The sequence below is a fragment of the Alosa sapidissima genome, chromosome 4, assembly GCF_018492685.1.
Source record: "Alosa sapidissima isolate fAloSap1 chromosome 4, fAloSap1.pri, whole genome shotgun sequence".
Lineage (NCBI taxonomy): Eukaryota > Metazoa > Chordata > Actinopteri > Clupeiformes > Clupeidae > Alosa > Alosa sapidissima.
In genome coordinates this window covers 22,629,711-22,648,237 of record NC_055960.1, presented here as the reverse complement: position 1 = coordinate 22,648,237, position 18,527 = coordinate 22,629,711, and the positions used below count along the sequence as shown (strand labels likewise).

The window sequence follows — 18,527 nt, the reverse complement described above, 5'->3', positions numbered from 1 at the left end:
AGCCTCTCCCATTAATGCCAAGATCCTGGAGCGGAGGTTACAGGGGTGACATGCAAAGTTAAGCAGATTACACAAGCAGATCTACCAGCCCCATGGTAGCAAAGGCAGTACCAGCAACAGGCAAAATCCTGCCCCTTCTGCCCGCCAATGCTCACTGTTTACCGGGCACCAGGGAGCATGCTGGCTGGGATGCCTGGCATGATGAGGGGCTTAATGCAGCTTTTAACTCCAATACTGGGTCCCAAATTCACCCCCTTCTTTTCTATCGGAGTGATTTTATTGACAATTCCTTTGCCCTGGCTGTGGGTGTGTGCATATGTGTGTGTGTATGTGTGTGTGTGTGTGTGTGGAGCAGGGGTAGATACACTGTGAGTGACATTAACAGCCTCGTGGATTAATAAAACGAGCCAAAATGAAATGACCTGAATTAGACATTAATTAGGCATCAAAGTGCTTAATAATTGATGTTTTCCCAAAGATGCTGTTTTACAGGCCACAAGGCGATGACTGAGCTCTGCAGTGACTGTTTTTCCTTCTCCTCGCCTGACAGCTGCCTGTGTTGGAGCACGCTGGGCTGTGGGGAGACAAGGCGCAGGGTCTCTGAAGGTGTCATTACTGACAGACACACAGACCGAGAGGGATGGAGGAAAGAGGGAGGGAGGGATAGATGGAGGGAGGGAGGGGGCTGCAGAAGCATGGAATAGATTGCAAAGGAGAGGTGCAGGGCTGGAAGGGGAAGACTGAAGGGTATGGCAGATAGGGAGAGCAAGGAAACAAGGAAGGAGGACGATGAACGATGAGCAGGAGAGAGATTGAGAGTGTGAGGGAGAGTGTGTGAGTGAGTGAGTGAGAGAGTGAGAGTGAGTCATGCCTTAAAATCACTTTACCAATAAAATATAGTTTAGGCACTTGCATATATTGTTAAACAATGAGATTAAGCATGAAAGAAATAATGGTAGATCAGTAGCAGAAGGACTTACACAGATATCTACATGATGATTGAGAACCCCCTGTGGTCTGACAGCTCCCTGGTGGGGAGATCTATTCTGGTTCCCTGGTGAGCTCGCACTGCCTTGGAGAACCCGGCGAGGACAAGTTTCACAAGGGCAGAACTACTGCCACAGAACAGGCCGTACTTACAATGTCCAGATTCCAGCACATCCAGATTTATCGGATCCCGATAGAACTGCTTGGCACCAAGGCAAAGCCATTCCACATAATTATCCTATCAAACAACATAGGAGCGTTAAAAGGGCAGAAACACACACACACACACACTCACCAGAAGAACATAACCGAACTCCCACCCCATCTGTTCTCCGGAATAGTCACGACTTGTATGATTGTGGAATTAATCTGCGATATGGAAACAAGTGGCTTAATAACGCTCACGCAGAGGAAGCTAGAACATAGATTCCTTTGAGCACTGAAAGTTTGCCAAGCCTGATTGCATTCCATTCGCAGGCCTTTATTGCCCACTTGTAAGCGCCTTTAAACACATAGGCCCCCTTCCAGGCTTATTCAGCTGAACCAGGCTGTGCAGAACTAATGACAAGTGGGCCTGTGTGACGTTAAGTCGTTTTACATGAGTATCACTCATGAGCCCATGCCCAGTCGCACACTGAAAGTGTAGAAAGTTCCTCCTGAGACAGGTTCGCTGCCAACCTGGCTGCATCCTGACCACAAATGAGATGGGATTGGTCCACGCCATTGCATCAGACCTTGGGTATTTGCAGGCAACAGGAAGACTGACAGGATGTAGAACATTATGTGCCGAAGCGAAGAGGCGGAGGGAATCTGGCATGATCATTAACTCGGGAAAGAATATGCTTGAAATAGAACCCAATTTACCTGTTTTCTTAGTTCCTTCATTTCTTCAAAGTGCCAAAACTGAAGTCTGCTCAAGTGAATCAAAGGATAAGCATGTCGCTTTAAGAAAAGAGAGACAACCGAGCAAAGATAGAAATAATGTTAAATTATTTAACCAGAAAGTTTCTGAAGTGTTCAGAGAAAGCAGGGGGAAATGCAGACCTAATTAGGCTATTTCTGTTACGCTGGCATTTCTCAGCGGCGGATTAATTGAGTGTACTAATCATCGTCTTACAGGCTCGCAACAAATTAAAAACCCACAAGAAATGTAGAGCGTTCGTTCCTCCACAGAACTTCAAAATCCACGTGGACTTCAACAACAAGAAAAGAAAAGGTCTCGGATATCCAGATTGGAAGTTTATTTACATTTTGCTCTCAGCAACCAAAATAGATGCCCATTTCCCCCAGGCTTCCCCGCAGGCCAAAAGGCACTTTGCTTTGGCTAAATCATTTAATTAGCTGTGGAGAACGATTGAGGAATTTCCTGGGAAACCGCTCCTTGTGTGCGACAAAGGACCTTGGCACTGGAGTGTGCCTATCTCCTTGGTAATGCTTGTTTCTGGGGGAAGAGAGAGACAGCCTGGAGAGCCTTTCCTTGAAGGTCTTACAGAGACAGTGCCGAGGCGATTCGAGTCCAGTCAGCCGGCCCGCTGGCCAGTGGACTTGTCCAAGCAGTCCGTGCGATACACACAAAAAGCGGAGGTGCGGAAACAGGGGGGGCTTCATAAATCTCTCCCTTGGGTGCCTCTGGAAAAGAGAGCGACACAAATCGCCTGACTACTGCAGCGTGTTGCACTAATTAATTCTCCATCGGGATCACACACACACACACACACACACACACACACACACACACACACACACACACACACACACACACACTTTGTAAGCAAGATCAAAAAAGCTTTTTGAACTGTGTGCGTGCTTGTGAGTTTAAGCACATGCCTGTACCTGTATACCAAATTATGTGACTGCTAAAGGACTGATGACAAAGCAAAGGAAACCGCTGCTTTGCATCAACAGGGTGAAATGGGGGTTTAATTTACATAACACATCTTAAGAGCCATCATAGGCAACCGGACTTGCCCGTAGAGTAAACATTTCAACACAGAGACACACTGTGAAAATCCCTGCTCTTTGCTCTGTTGCTATAGCTACCTGTCAAGACAGAGATAACTGGGTTTGTCGATGTTGCAGCAGCTTGCCATAAACTACCAAAAGCGAGAAAACAACCATTTCCTTATCCACAACGCCTAGGCCAAACTGTGATGAAGAAGCATTCGAAACCTCAGGTAGTCCAAGCAGGCCCCCTTTGTAAAGCGTTTGTAAATGCAGCAGATAAACACCCAATACACAAACACGACTGCTCTCCATTAGCTGCCAATGGAGTCTTATCAGGCCTCACATGCATGTGCTGAGAGCAATCACGGTGTGGAACAAGTGCCATGGTTAAGATACTGGAAGGAGTGGAGAGCCCTGCTCCAGCACAGAGAAGCCCTTGGCTGCAGCTTGCAGATCAGGGCTGGGCTCAATGTGGGGCGGAGCGCAACGTTGAGCTCAGCCCACCTTCAGCACATCTTCTCACGCTGACCATGTCCGTAGGGCCTACCTCGTTTCCTACTGTCCAAGTTATATTTCTCAACATAATCTCTAGGAAGAATGCTTAAATCTATAAAATCATTTCCTCGACTCAAAACACAGAGGTTAGACTCTCGCTGTTAGGCTAACAGTACTGGGTAGAGTAGCCTATAATACGTAGGGGAGAGGTACAATTGTAACAGTGGTACAAACGTAACAGTGTTTTTTTCTTAATATGGTGTAGCTACAGAAACGTATATAGACACATATCATGTAATTATGTAGAATCTTACAGCCATCCAAATATGAATGGTCTACTTAAATACGACCAGAGATATTAAGAAAAAGGTGCAAAATTCAAGCATCGCAATTTTTTATTTATTTTTTAAACCGCAAAAGTTTGCTTCGTGAAATTTGAGTGTGGACTTCAATCACATGTCATTCATATCTTCAGTCCCTCTGTTTCAAGTTAACATGATGCAAATAACAGTTGTAACACCCGTCTCTATGGCAAAATGAACTGATTTTATCGCGCGGACACTTCTGATTGAGAGTTATATGATTTTTGTGCCGCGATCACACCCAATTAAATTTATGTATCGCCTAAACAATAGGCTATAGAGGCCAGTATTATGTACTCTACTCTTAGCAGACCTTATAAAGTATTCTATAAAGAAAATACCTATAGGTTAGAGATAAAATGCATTGATAATGTTATTGCCATAGGCCTATGTTTATGCAGACTGGATGTAATGACCTTTATAGCATAGCCTAGGCCTACTTAGATTACCCAAGAAACGCAGATGGTGTAGCACAGATTCTAGAACGCTAGGGGGGAACGAGCTGCAGGGGGAGTTCCACTGCTGTACTGAGGTTCATGGTGTGTGTGTGTGTGTGTGTGTGTGTTAAAACTGATAGCCTTCTCATTAGTTGACCCTCAAAACACAACTGCAAATGTTAGATCCAAAAAGAGAACCATACCCTGCTAATCTCCAAAATATACACAAGGCAGGAATAAAGTGGGACACATGACTGATTGACACTTGCTTTTTTGGGTCACAGGATCACAGAAGGTCCATTCTGCTGTTCAAACGACCAAATACATATCTGTAATAGCACAGTATCTTGATCTGCATTAAAGGCTGATTAAATAAGGAAGGAAAATCTAATAACATATTGCAGAGATTCATTCCCAAGTTTAATTTCATTCCCAAGTCTCATTTCCAATAAATGGCTGGTTCAAAGTCTATGAAGAGAAAGGTTTCGGTTTCAAAATACATCATGGCACCAGCAGATTTCCACATATTTCACTAAGCAATCAGAGTGGAATTTGCAGAGGTCGCCAAGACTGCTGTGTCTCCATATTACACCACTGCCAGATTATCTGACAGATCATTTGTTTCACACACACACATAGATATTTTATGTTCAGCACCAACACACACACACACACACACACACACACCTTGTGTGTTTGAGAGTTTCTCAGTTCTTGTGAGCATTCCCTGAATGCTTCCATAACAAACAGTTAGACATCATCAGTTATACTACGAAGCACGTTAGACATCATGGGGAACACATCTAGGCTATGTAGACATATCGAGGCTTGACAAAGCCTTGACTCAGGGGTATACGTTAAGTGATACTACGATTGCAGTTATGTGATATATTTGTCAAACTAGGCTTTCAGCTCAGATCTGTGCGTGTTCTCGGTGTTGGGATGACTTTGGCCAATCGTGTAACGTGGAGACGCACAAGACCGCCTCTATTTAAAAACAATTACTTCCGCATTCATGAGCGATAGCTTAATCTACACTGCGGTCATTTTTTGTGTCTAACCTATAACATCAAATAAATCAATTGTCATCAGTTGTTGTATGGTATGCAAGTCCATAGTGGGATATTTGCACGCACAGCACTATTAAAGCGCATTCGAGATCCAAAATGTTAGTACTGTAGAAGCGGAGCTCCACCTGTAAGATATATGACAGAATTCTACACGTGAGATAACTTCGTTTTTAAGACAATTGATTGGTCAGTGTGCGGTAGATTACACGATTTGAGCTAGAACTTAGCACATAACCTCCTCTCGACCAGGTTTGGTTGACAGCATGAGATACCATGGTGATATAGCGACACTAAAACAGATCCACTTTCGTGTCACAGCATAGCCTGGCTTTGAGCGCAACATACCTCGCTAACCCACTAATCGAGATTCGTAATACACCCCACTGAAAGGCTTACCTGTAGCTCCTCAAAGGCCTCGTCAATGGTGGTCACCTGGTGCTGTTCATGTAAGGCAGGCTCATCACAGAAGAAGCACACAAGACTCTTATCAGTGAGGCAGAAGAGCTTGACCTTCTCGTGGTCCTTGCAGGGGTAGGTGCTCCTCTGTGCATTGAGGATGGCATCCAGCGGGAAGGCAGAGTATCTCTCCACGATGTTGGAGAGCTTGAGGCTCGGGGAGAGCAGGGGGTCAGCGAAGGTCCTCCGGCACTCTGGGCAATCTCTGGCACCGTGATGCTCCTGTCTGCTCCAGTGCTCCGTGATGCACTTCCGACAGAAGTAGTGCTCGCAGCCGAAACTGACAGGGTCTTGGTAGATACTCAGGCAGATTGAACACAGGAGCTCGTCTTTCAGACAGCAAGCCATTTGCAAGTGTGTAGGGGAAGCAGCATTTAAGTAAGCCTGACCAACAAGGGTTTGGGGCTCAGTTGGAGTAGAAGTGTTTGACAAATTCTATTCACTTTCGCTAGTATAGGTAGGGGCATTTGCTTATGATTAGATTGGTATATTATGTCAATTTGACAATTTCACGGCTGCGAGGTGTCTTCTTTCGGTTCACCCTTCTTCTAGTCTCTGTGAAACACAATGACAGACACGTCAGTTAGTTGCATTGATGTGCTGATGCTATTCAACAGGAAAACAAGACCGCATGTATCCATGCATCAGCATTGTGTCTGTAAACAAAGGGTTGCAAAGCAGTGAAATGGGCTAAGTAGTAAACAACGTTATAACCAGCATTTAAAGAACGTTAAATGGATATCAAAGCAATATATGATATAGTGTGCTGTGACGTTAAAGCTGCCGATCGCTAACTCGGTTGCCAGATGGCTTCTTTGCAAATGATTAACGTTAGCCTGACACTGTCGCTCAGGATAAGGAATGCGGAGCTTTTATGGGAACCCTTGCCTAGATGACAAAATCACTTGAATGTAAACTCCAGGTTTGAATTCCATGTGTGTCCATGTGTTCAAATGGGTTGCTTGCGCGAGACACTATAACGCTTTTCAACACCGTTTCACACGTCGCAGTGCTCAACTTTAAACACTCATAAATTCGCTTTGGCATCACTCAGTTAGCAAGCTATCGTTAGCTGCCCATATTACATCTCGCTAACTAATTAGCTAGCAGACTGACTGGCTAGCTTACTATGTAAACAGTCATTCTGTTCTGCATAGATGAAACACACACTCCGTGTCTGTCATGCATGGATGAAAAAGAAATGTGTCATGAGTAATGTCCCTACCGTTTTCAATTCTTGACGAGCCTTGCCAGATTGACCATTTCGGACAACTTCTGCGCCTCCTCCTCTTTGCGCTTCTACAACCTGCACCAACTCTGTCCAATGCCCAAGTCAATCCAGGAAGGAATGAAACACAGCAATGGGATAAACCATTTTCAGTGTACTCATAAAATAGGTTGGACGAGCCGTTACACATTTTGTAGTACATCACAATGCAAGGCAATTGTGACCAGACATTTACATATGTGTCAAAATTAATGTTTGGTTTTATTTTTTTAGGTGAAAATATTGCATTTATAAAATAAGCTGCCTTGTCCGCAAATCAGTAAGATGAAAGTGCTCCCCCTACGAAAAATATGGAAGCGCGCAAATTTCCTCATTTCCAATCCAGGCACAATCCACAATCCATGCGTTTATTCATAAATCTAACCTAAGCATTTCTAGGTGTAAAGTGCGTTGCCTGTAAAAACTACGGCTACACGCCACTTGATATTTGTTGACACATACCAAACGTGTAGTAGGCCTATATCAAGCGTAGACTAGGCTACAAGTGGCCCTGTGCTTTGTAACTTCAAATGATTTGTTCCCTCTTATCACTCTCTGAGTTTGATCTCAACACAAACAAGCCGTCGCTAAAACCTATGTAAAAATTACAATGTTAAATTCTGATTTGGCTACACAATAACAGTTAGGCCTAATATGAGTTGTTATTCTTGGACTGTGAACTACTGTAACATATATTGAACTTTATTACATTAATTAATGGGGAAGGCGCCAAAATTCCTGCTGGGGGGTGCGTGTCCTTTGTGGCACCCAAGCTCTCAGGTTTTCTTTTCTCCCAGACAGGGATGGGTGTCTATGGGTGGTACGATAAACATATGTAGTCTATTTTAAAGGGCTCTTCTTCATGAAATTGACAGACAGGGATGGGTGTTAATGGGTGATATGATTAACATATGCAGTCTATTCTAAAGGGCTTCTTCATGAAATTCTCAATGGGTACCCTCATCCAAGGACAACTCCAAGCATCTTCATTTCTTATTAATGTTCTTATGCTGAATGCCATGTGAGTTTCAAAAATAATTAACAAGCCTGAACTTGTCCCATTTCATCTCCCCAATGCTTCTGCTCTCAGCCAAAATGAAACATGACACTCAATGAAATAGTGCAATAAGACACAGCACAATGCATCACTTCTCATTACACCCGAGTGGAGTAATGAAGAACAATAAAAACGAGACCAAAAATCTCAGTCATTCATAGCAGGAAGACCAATTCAGCCGATACACGTGCACGAGGAGCACAGAGGTTAGTGGGTTGTGGTTGACATCAGTCAGTTTTCTTGAAAGGTAATGTTGGTTTCTTGTAAAGCAAGTCAGTAGCAGTAATCTAGACAGATTCCTGAAAACAAACCACTCCTGTTCGTAGAAATGCTCATGTGCTGTGTGTAGCTATACAGTAATACAGTTATATGAAGTCAGAATGTTCATCCTGACATGGCACGAGCAAATTAAATTGGATGATAAAATGATCAAAACTAATGAAAGCTGTTTGGAATCTCCATAAAGCCCTACACACTTATATTGAACCATAACTGATTGCATGTTTTCATTCAGTTTTTCATTCATGGCAAGTCCTGAATTTTTTTTCCATTCATGGCAAGTCCATGAATCTATTTTTAAAGAGGCACTTGAAGTCTTCTAATATTTGAATTGCTTGATCTTCGGTTGGTGTCTATCTTTAATCGTTTTGGCTCTGTATCTTTTCTGTATCCTAAAAGTAACATGCCAAATTGACATCACATCTCTAAATAAATGCAGGGGATTGGAACTCAGCTTTAGATATAGCAATGAAGTTAAGTATTTCAGTAAAGGAAGACAGATTTCCTAACACAATACAAGGAGCTTAGCCTAGAAATCTAGACGCACCCTAGTGGCAGCAAATTACATTTGCTTCCAGGGCTAGTCTAGCAACTCTCCGTTGGCTTGTGAGCTTGAAAAATTAAACTTCTATCAGGCCAATCAAATCGTGTATAGAGTCGTTAGGCGGGCTTAACATAATGATTGATGGCAGAGTTGCAACGGTTTGGCTTGAATTCCCTGCTACTTGAAAACAAAGAAGATGGATGTTGCTGTTGGCCAACAGTGTGACACGAGTTAAGCTTTTATTAAGTTGGCAAAAGTTTGAACTAGCCAACTACTGTAGCTCCGCTGGTGGGAAAACGCATGGAACTCAGCGCTGTCCTATTGCGTGCAGAGGGAATTTGAAAGACAACCGATTATCCCGCCCCTCGGACTGAGCGCTGCGAACGGTGAGTGCCCAGACCCTACATTTTAATGTGGGTCTGGCTCGTCAGGCTACAAGGAGCTATAATCTGCCCACCAATTCAGTATAAAATGGACATTGTGAGAGATTGAGAGTAGCCCATTCCTGAAGATGCTATTGTTTGCTGAATACATTGCTTTATATTCCAGTAGCCAAGACACTGCCAGATCAAACTTAATACATCGTTTATATTTACTTGTACAAAAATATAACAAATATGGACAAAGATGACATATAATATTGGTCAGTACAAACATTCAAACATTGTCATTGTCATCATAACTAAAGTGCAAAATAGAACAAATTCATAAAAAATGACACAATATCAAAAAGTCTTCAGCATCAAAAGTTCAGTTATTTCTGTGAAACAGCTGTGAATCCATTCATACTAGAGGTCCAGCTTAATTGATGAGAACCGCATAACCCATCCATGCTCATTTACACCTATTTAAAAAGGCTTTTAATGCAAAGCAAGCACATCATTTTTGATCACTGGTGATGCCTATACAAAATGGAATTCCAAGCTAATGTGCTCATCTGCCTGGAATACTGAGAAACGACTTTACATAGCCGTGGCAAGGAAAGCTTTTGTCAGTGCATGGTTAAAACATTACATCTACATTCAGAAATGAAAGTGTGTGGTGGCTGGTAATAGAGGAATTTATTATTTGTATTCTATATTTGAAGAGTTTGGTTCCAAAAGAGTGAAGAGTTTGGTTTTCCAAGTAATTTCAGATGAACCGTAATTGGGTATTGCTATTTGATTTATCTTTACTCAATCAAAACAACACAACTGCAATGTAATTGATATTACCTAATATAAACAATTAAATAACATGACTTTTTAATGTTTTTAAAAATGGAGATATAGCGTTTTGGAACCCAACTCCTCATTTATTGCATTATATAGTAGTAGCATAGTTTGACCACTAGGTGGCACCACAGTCCTGTTCAAAATGTCTGTATTGGTTAAAAGACAACCAGTTAAGTTAAGGTAACCATAATGTAGTTTTCCAAATGTACAACAGATATTTGATGAGTAGCCATCACTGATGGCAACATTAATTTGACAGATATGACAAAACATCAAATCTAAAATGTACATTACAATAATGGCCTTAACTCTCAGATGTGCATACTATGGAACGTGTCTGGCCCTGACTAGGCGTAGCCCTGGGCCAGACCTGTGTCAGAGTAAGGTCCTATCAGAGGAATGTGTGTTAGAGCACCATCTCACTGCGCCTCCCTCAGATTCCCTCACGGGGAGACGCACTTTCCTCCCTCACTCTTGAGTCTTTGGGGCACTGAGCACCATGTCCAAGTACAGGCCTCAACCTCCCTCCAGTCTCATTAGCACACAAACTCCCCAGTCTCCGGGACCGCGGTGTGAGCCTCCTTGCCTTGCTCAGTTTGGCAAGAGGAGACGTCCACTTCCTCCTGGGACAAGGGCAGCTCAGTGTCCATCTCGGGAGGCCGCCCGTTGGGCCGGGGTGTGCTGGAGCCAGAGGGGACGAGAGGAGCTGCAGAGGCTGAAGCCACGATGCTGAGGTTGAGATTGACGACCTGGTGAACGGTGGGAGACTGGGGAAGCTCCACGCGGATGTCGTCCTGGTTTACATAGCAGCTGGAAGCACCAGCAGGGCTGGGATTGGGCCCGGTTGAGGGCCCGGACCTGGTTTGTTTTTCTGACGAGGAGACACAGGGGCCAGCTGGGCCACTGCGGTTCAGGAGGAGCTGGCACTCTGGATGGCTGGGCGAAGAAGTGAGGCCAACTTTCAGATAGCCATTTTCAACCTGAGAATGATGTGTGTGTGTGGTGGGGAGGGCAGAGATGAGGGGGTAAAGGATGAAGCCAAGATCAAGAGAGAGTGAGAAAAGAGAAAGAAAAGGCAACAAATATAGAGACAAGAATATAGGGGAGACATAGAGTGTGTGTGAGAGAAAGAGAGAGAGAGAGAGAGAGAGAGAGAGTTACAAACATAGTAACACATGACTTCAGCAAGTAAATAATGGTTCCAGATGTTTAACAGTGAAAACTGAGATTCAGTCAAAACTTACTTTAGTTTCCTTTTCAGGTGAACCTGTGGGACAGAAATAAACCGTGAGAACGCACTTTGAGTCTTTGAAGTTGTCATGGTAAGCATGGGAAGGATGCTTTACAGGTGAGAAAACAGATTTGCGGATGGAGTGCATGGGGTATTTACACACGGGGATTCACCAAGATTGTGACATACAGTATACCAAAAACTCTCAAAAATAAGCCTGATAACTTTAAATGTAAAAAAGATTCAAGTGATAAAATCAGAGGTTTTAGAACCATGAAAGGGCAGTGTGTGAGATAGGGCAGGTAAGTGGCAAAACATGAATTGTTAAAGCTGATGGCATTTAAATGTGGGCATTTAGTCATATCACAACACCTGCCAAAACTGTCCAACTATGTCTGCAAGGTTTGCAGATAAGATGAAATGGAAGATAAGCCTTGAGCAGCTGTCATACTCTTTACTGATCTCACAGCAACACTCTACTTCAAGGATGATTCAGCTGATGATATAGGTGTGATATGTTGGACTCACCATTTCTCTTTCTGAGATAGAAAAAGCAAAGCAGGCCGGCAGCAGCGATCACAAAAGCTCCAAAACACACCAAAGGAGCTAGAACTGAAAGAGAAAAACAAGAACAAGAGGCCTAATGGATGAGGTGTCATTGACCAAGTGTAAACATGTGAAGGAGCGTGGAGGGTGTGGAGGAGACGCGTGAGCGAAAAACAACTTAATGAGTTAAGGAATATGAACATAAGGATGGAAAGCACAGAGAGAAACAGTATATAGACAAAAATGTTGGGACGCCTGCTATTACACCCACAGGAACTTCAATGAAATCCCATTCTAAATCCATAGGTATTAATATAGAGTTGGTTCTGTCTTTGCAGCAGTGACAGCTTCCACTCTTTTAGGAAGGACAAATATTGACAGTTCATCAGTGACAATAATTATCACCCAAATTTAGCATCAAATATTATTAACATGAGTTGCCTGAAGCAAGTATGCCTACTTGTGCAGGATGGCAACACTGCATTTCATGCAAGTATATGCACCTATTTGTTTGCTGGTTAGCTCATAAGCTACACACATAGTGCTTATGACATAACATAGCAAATGAATCAAATAGAGTAGCCTAGGCTATATTCATGCACTTACCTGTCAGATCAGAGGGGTGTGAGGCACCATTAGAGGGCACTGAGATTACACTTTGTGGTCCTGTCGGCGTGGAAGAGGACACGCACAAAGCAGAGGGTGTGATGTCGCTGGCTCGCATGTTCATTGGAGGGCTCAGGGTTGTGCCTTGTGTGGTGGGCTTTTGTATGGTTGATGAGCTAGGATCCACCCGGTCAGTAGGGACAGGACGCACACTGGCAAGGCAAGGGTTTTTATATAGCACATTTCATACACAGGGGTAATTCAATATGCTTTACATAAACAAAAGCAAAGCATACATAAAAGCATAAAAAGGGCAGTAGTTTAAAAATGTTTGAAAAGTAAAGTAAATAAAATAGAACAGTTAAAAGACAGAGTGCAAAACAAATTACTAGAACAAAGCCAACAACTTAACCTTATGCTTTGTCAGGAAAAAATCCTTGGCCATCAGACAGTTTCTTAACAGGTTATATTACTGTGACAAAACCTCTGTCCACATTTGATTATCTATCGGCACACAACCTGCATTCCCTTTCATGTAACTCACATGTTTTGGCAGTAATTCTTGTCTGCCAAATCCCATAACCATAACACACTGATTAACAGAAAGAGCATTTGATCAGTTAGCAGAAAGCATCTGAGAAAAGTTTGTATGAAAAAATATATTTAAAAAAGAGGCCAAGAGGAGAAAACCAACTGAGGGAGTGAGTAGAGAAAATGAACAAAAGTGTGTGAGGTCGGCCCCAGCCGTGGCGCAACTGGCTGCGGCACCTGCACTGTACGCCGGCGACCCGGGTTTGATTCCCGCCCTGTGGTCCTTTCCGGATCCCACCCCGACTCTCTTTCCCACTCACTTCCTGTCACTCTCCACTATCCTGTCGCATTAAAGGCATAAAAAAGCCCAAAAATATATCCTTAACTGCTCATAACTGCTGCTCTAGGCAGAGACACAAGAGGAAAAGGAGAAGGTGGTGTGTGTGTACATGCATGTGTCTGTCTGTGTATGTGTGTGTGTGTGTGTGTGTGTGTGTGTGTGTGCGTATGTGTGTACATTGTGGTCTGTTGTGCTGAGGGTGGGCTGCATCTCTCACGTTGAGTTGGCTTGGCACTTCTGGGTGGCGGACATTTGATCAGAGAAAGTTCCAGGTGGACAGGGACCACACTTCACATTTGAACGGGCCGTTCCTGAAATGAATGAAAAGTAATAGTGAGCAATAGCATGAACAGAAATGAAAACAGCCATTGGATGACAAGTAAACCTTTCTGTTGGTGCCCTACCTGCTTTGACAACGCCATGACCTGGTGAGCAGAGTGTATATGATCTGCACTGTCCTGAGCAATACGGCTCTTCGTATCCCATGGAGCAGTACCATTCAGGCGGACAAGTACACTTTGCATCCCTGGTTGCTGAGCATTTCTGAGCATATTTCAAGCCTTTTTCTGTCAAAAGGAGAGATCAAGAATTGCATGTGCACGCACACACACACACACACGCACACACACAAGGAGGGAGAGAGAGAGAGACAGAAAGATATATCGATGCATTTTAATGGCCAACTGCCAAGCTGCCAAACAGACAGCATATAACAAAACCTCAGTGCCTTCATCATGAATGGGAGGACCTACTTTCACACGCTGTGCATCTGAAGCAGTTATTGTGGTAGTTGTACCCTGACCATTTTCCATTGGGACAAGGCTCACAGACCGTATCATTCCCCGGGGAGCATTCAGATTTTTTATGAAACCCTGCAACCACAGCAAATGAGTCACAGCTAAGCATCTGCTACACACACATATGCATGACACACAGAAAGAGTTGGTAGAAAGTAATAAATATGTTCTGTAGGCTAATAAAAAGCCAAAGTATAATATCACTTCCACTATTTTACTCTTTCATTAAGTGTAGACTGTTATCATAACTAAAGATAATATTAAGTAAACTGCTACAGGCTCTGATCATTTACAAACCCAAAATGTCAATTCTAAGAAACCTGTATACATACTGTAAATAATATATATTGAACAAAGTGTTAAAAGTGTGAGGATTTTAATTGTTGCAATGTTACAACGATGTTATTTAGCACAATTGGTCATCACTGGTATAGGTTTACGGTGACCTACCAGGTTCACACTTCTTGCAGCAGATATTCAGCTCTTTATTAAAAATATGTGTGGTATTATTGCATGATCCTTTAGATCCCTGCAAAACACAAAGCAACACAAGAAACCCTTCAGTTAACCTCTTTTTTATGACCAAAAGAAAATAAAAAATAATGGGTGGGTTGGTTTCACCCACATGCAGTAATATAACCAAAAACGACACTGCCGTTTTTTCCCCTGTCTATATTTACTTGACCATAAAGCAGTTACAAAACCCCTTGGATAGTCACTATGAGATGATCTTTCTGCTTCAGTCACACTTCACAGTACAGGCATGTACACTGAAAACTGTACAATGTACACTTGTGCAGTGCTAAAAAAGAAAAGAAAAGATAAACACCTGCATTGTAAACCCTCCTCTATCCTGATATGACTTTCCAATGTACCTGACCTCAGTGTGAGCAGCATGTAGGCCATGTGTGAAAGGTGCTGAGCAGAAGTCCTCTGGGTGTGGTTACTGGTAAGTGGCCCCGTACGTGGCGTGATAAGCTTGTTTCCAAGAACTCGCACATTTCCTGGCGAGAGAGCGAGCAAGCGAGCGAGCACCGGCGCCCAGTCTCACCTCGTCTAACCCACATAGGCTTCCTTTCACTTTTACACGAATAGTCAGAGACTACACATGACTTCACAAGAATTTCTGAAAGCACTTCAGCAGGGAAAGAGACTAGAGGGGTGATGGGAGAAAAGATGCAGCACTCTACATAGACTAGGCTGAAAACTACATGATATCAAGAAATGAAAAAAAGGAAAATTATTGACATCATTTATATTGACATAAATAACAACTTATCAAATTACACACACAGGCTACACATCACACACACGATAAAATCAGTTGGCTATAGCCAGAATAATTCAAGCCATTTTTCTTCTTCTGGTTGAGAAAAAGTGCAGACTTTCTGATCCAATCAAACCAAGCCAAAGGCGTCACACTGTTATCAGTGAACCAACATCAAGATCAGAACCACATAAAAGCCTCACCCCTATCCCCCATGCCATCACATGTAGGTCTTCCGTGACCATGTCATAACTCTAAGCTATAAGGAGAAGTATGTTAGGATGGCCCTCCTGACAACTTATGAGAAAAGGTGTAGTAGCCTACCCTACCTGTCCTGCTTGCTTAACCAGGAATTGTTTAAACTGTGTGTCAAATACAAACTAAACTTGATAAAAAAACAGTTGTACTGCTACACCCCCCCCCCCCCCCCCCAACTTCAGATATGTATGGAATGTTAAAAAGGAAGTCTTGTGGGGCCAACTATGATGCTGATAATGGAACTCTCTTGAAAGGGTCTATAGCATGCGCATACCGCTCACAAGAACCCCATTAAATAAAACAAGGAGACAATACTGAACATAGTCACACAACAAAACCAAATCGATTTACACTATGTTTTTTTACAATAGTAACGTTACCTCAAAAGTCTGAGCAACGCTGCTAGTGTAGCCCCAAAACATGGTAGTTTTGGACTTGTGTAAACTTTCCGTTCTTAAAATAAAGAAAGTGAAACTATTACCGCAACATGAACATTACCACAGCAAAAGATGGGGTGGCCGACTTATAATGTTTCATAGACCACCAAGAGTAGAAAATGTTACACTATGTAGGCTATTTATGGACTATGTAAGCTTTATACACAAAGGTAAATTGCGATGTCAGTGACTGACAGATGGAGCGTTACAGAGCTACACGCAAAATGCAAAGAGAATGCAAAACTCCGTAGGCAAATATCAGATAGCTAGCGTCCACCTACCTCCGTCTTGACAAAGAATAAAACCACAAGAAACAGCAGGCAAGGGATTTGGAAAGACATGATACTGTCGCGACCACAAACGATAGACCACTTGGTCCTGCCAGCGGCAAGTCATTCTGTCAAGCATACGGAAGCTAACATTTCCTCGTCTCCAGCCAACTGAATCTAGCCCCACCAGGAAATTGAACTCTAGCACGGGTTTAATGTCTTTGGGGTTAATGCTCAGGTTCTATAAACTAGTTCTATTATGTTCATAAAACTAAAGTAAAATAAAGTTCTAGATGCTAGTATCACTGTTTTATTAGAATAAAAGAATTCAATAATAAAAAAAAAAAATCACATAAACACTCCTATAGTTTATTTGACCTAATTAAAAATATTAACAAAACGTTGTAAACTGTAAATGTATTATTATTTACGGGGGTGGGGGTGGGGGTGTAAGACAAAATCCACATGCCTACAAAGCAGTGCTGGCAGTCCATTTTCAGCCTAGTTATCGGGACAAGCCCACTCAGCCTACAGTATTTCTTTCTTCAGTACTTTTTAATGAGGCATTTCTCATATGGTGTGTTAACATACTGAAGAAAACAATAAGATATAATGACAAGACAAAATGTTTTTAAAAAATGATTCATGGTTTCAGTCTGAATCAACTTCCACTGAAAACACATGGCATGCCAAGGTAGATAGATAGATAGAGAGAGAGAGGAAGAGAGAAAATCCTTAATGACACACCATTAAAGTCTGTTGGAGCAAAATGCCCTGCAGTAGCATTATCTAAATAAACTTCCTTTTGCATCTTCATGTTTACACCAAAACTATACACTTGAACATGGTCCGAAGGCTTATCTAGACACACACAATCTGTGAGTTCACTATATACAGTATGGGTCTCGTGCAAAAAACTGCCCACAGTATGTAAATTACTCTGTTCTCCAGCGTTGCGGCAGTTCAGAAATGAGCCAGCTAACAGGCAAAATGCAAGGCACTTCTTGTCCACACACCTACTCTACCTTACAGTAAACAAGCAGTCAGTGTCTTGTCCACTCATATAGAGGTATGTCATTTCGTAACAGATCTGCACGCCATTTGCATGCAAGCAGTTATTTTCATCAAGAATGGCTCTGGGCTTGTCAAGGAGGAAGTGAGACTCTGACCGGAATATGTGAGGGCGTCTGTTTCTTAATGCGTTCTTTCAACCGTGCAGAGCAAGCATGGAACAGCAGGAACTTGCCCTTAAAATGTCAATAGCTCCAACAGTGACTCTCCTACAATAAAAACAGACTCCTGAGCACATGTTCCATTAAATGCTTGTCATCCAGCCCAAATGTCCAGGTCCTGATCACCTAACTTGTCTTCAAACTCGCATGCAACCCAGATGACCCCGCTCTGTCATACTCAAATGATCTTCCACAGCCTGTTCAGGGCATCCTCTGCCACTCCTGCCAACCACCAGTGCCAGGGAACCTCAGAGTTCATTTGCCGCTGGCTGGGATTGGGTAGCTGAGCTCTTTGTTGTCGTCCTCCTCCTGGGTGCTGAACCCCACTGAGTCTGGGTAGGATCTGGAGAAGCCGTTGGAGGAGCCGCTGGAGGAGGCACTGCGAGACTCCTGCTGCGGTACAGAGGCCTGCTGCTCCTCCTCTCGCCGGTCCGAAGCATTGGTGCCCAGGACCACCATTCCGGGAGAGTAGATAAATATAGACCCTGAGGGGAAGACAGACATAGAAAGCATAGGTTAAGGTCATTGATCAACTTTTTGGTCTCACAATACTGTAACAGAGAGCAAAGAGCAAATGACATCAGGGTCAAGGTATTGATACCCCATCAGCAAAAATGCCGATGAAATGTATGGTAATAATAGATTTACAAGACTATATGGATAAAAGAACTTTACTGAAAACAGTGATATAATGTTGAAGGTGTGAAGACAGTCGGCACAATATTCCTGCACACTACATGCACCTCAATTGTCTCCTTTTCATGCCACTGTTGTCCTAGCAAGTAAAAAAAACATCTTGGAATGATGTTTGAGTGTAGAGCAGTGCAATCCTAAAGGCCCATTCACACCAGGAAAGATTATTATAAAGATAACTATAACTATAATAACATGAGTGTCCACA

The 18,527-nt window shown here is 42.9% G+C and overlaps 2 protein-coding genes across 4 annotated transcripts in view; both read right to left on the bottom strand.

Moving 5' to 3' along the window:
• The window catches only part of trim62.1 (tripartite motif containing 62, tandem duplicate 1), a 57,983-nt gene extending 50,875 nt beyond the window's left edge, over positions 1-7,108 (bottom strand). Inside the window, exons 1-2 of the mRNA XM_042090656.1 lie at positions 6,977-7,108; positions 5,692-6,306 (exon numbers count right to left, since the gene is read on the bottom strand). Of these exons, the coding sequence (XP_041946590.1) occupies positions 5,692-6,099 (408 nt within the window). The 5' untranslated portion in view covers positions 6,100-6,306; positions 6,977-7,108. The remainder of the gene's footprint in view (positions 1-5,691; positions 6,307-6,976) is intronic.
• A 2,358-nt stretch (positions 7,109-9,466) lies between these two features.
• tnfrsf1b (tumor necrosis factor receptor superfamily, member 1B) lies at positions 9,467-16,682 on the bottom strand. 3 transcript variants are annotated; one of them, XM_042090664.1, is made up of 9 exons: positions 16,407-16,682; positions 14,614-14,692; positions 14,119-14,238; positions 13,771-13,932; positions 13,584-13,677; positions 12,496-12,707; positions 11,872-11,955; positions 11,357-11,379; positions 9,467-11,092 (listed from the first exon to the last, which is right to left on the bottom strand). In XM_042090664.1, the coding sequence occupies exons 1-9, from the start codon at positions 16,464-16,466 to the stop codon at positions 10,649-10,651; spliced, it is 1,278 nt and encodes a 425-aa protein (XP_041946598.1). In that variant the 5' UTR covers positions 16,467-16,682; the 3' UTR covers positions 9,467-10,648. The 3 variants fall into 3 exon arrangements, with proteins under 3 accessions (XP_041946598.1, XP_041946599.1, XP_041946600.1); XM_042090665.1 differs by having other exon boundaries at positions 11,872-11,949; positions 16,407-16,663; XM_042090666.1 differs by lacking the exon at positions 16,407-16,682 and adding an exon at positions 14,993-15,855.
• Between the last annotated feature and the right edge of the window lie 1,845 nt (positions 16,683-18,527).

Coding starts and splice junctions, on each gene's coding strand:
- tnfrsf1b (XM_042090664.1), bottom strand. CDS start 16,466: ATGTCTTTCCAAATCCCTTGCCTGCTGTTTCTTGTGGTTTTATTCTTT. Junction 13,933..14,118: donor CAGATGCACAGCGTGTGAAA/GTAGGTCCTCCC, acceptor TCCTTTTGACAG/AAAAAGGCTTGAAATATGCT. Junction 12,708..13,583: donor AAGTGCCAAGCCAACTCAAC/GTGAGAGATGCA, acceptor TTGCCTTGCCAG/TGTGCGTCCTGTCCCTACTG.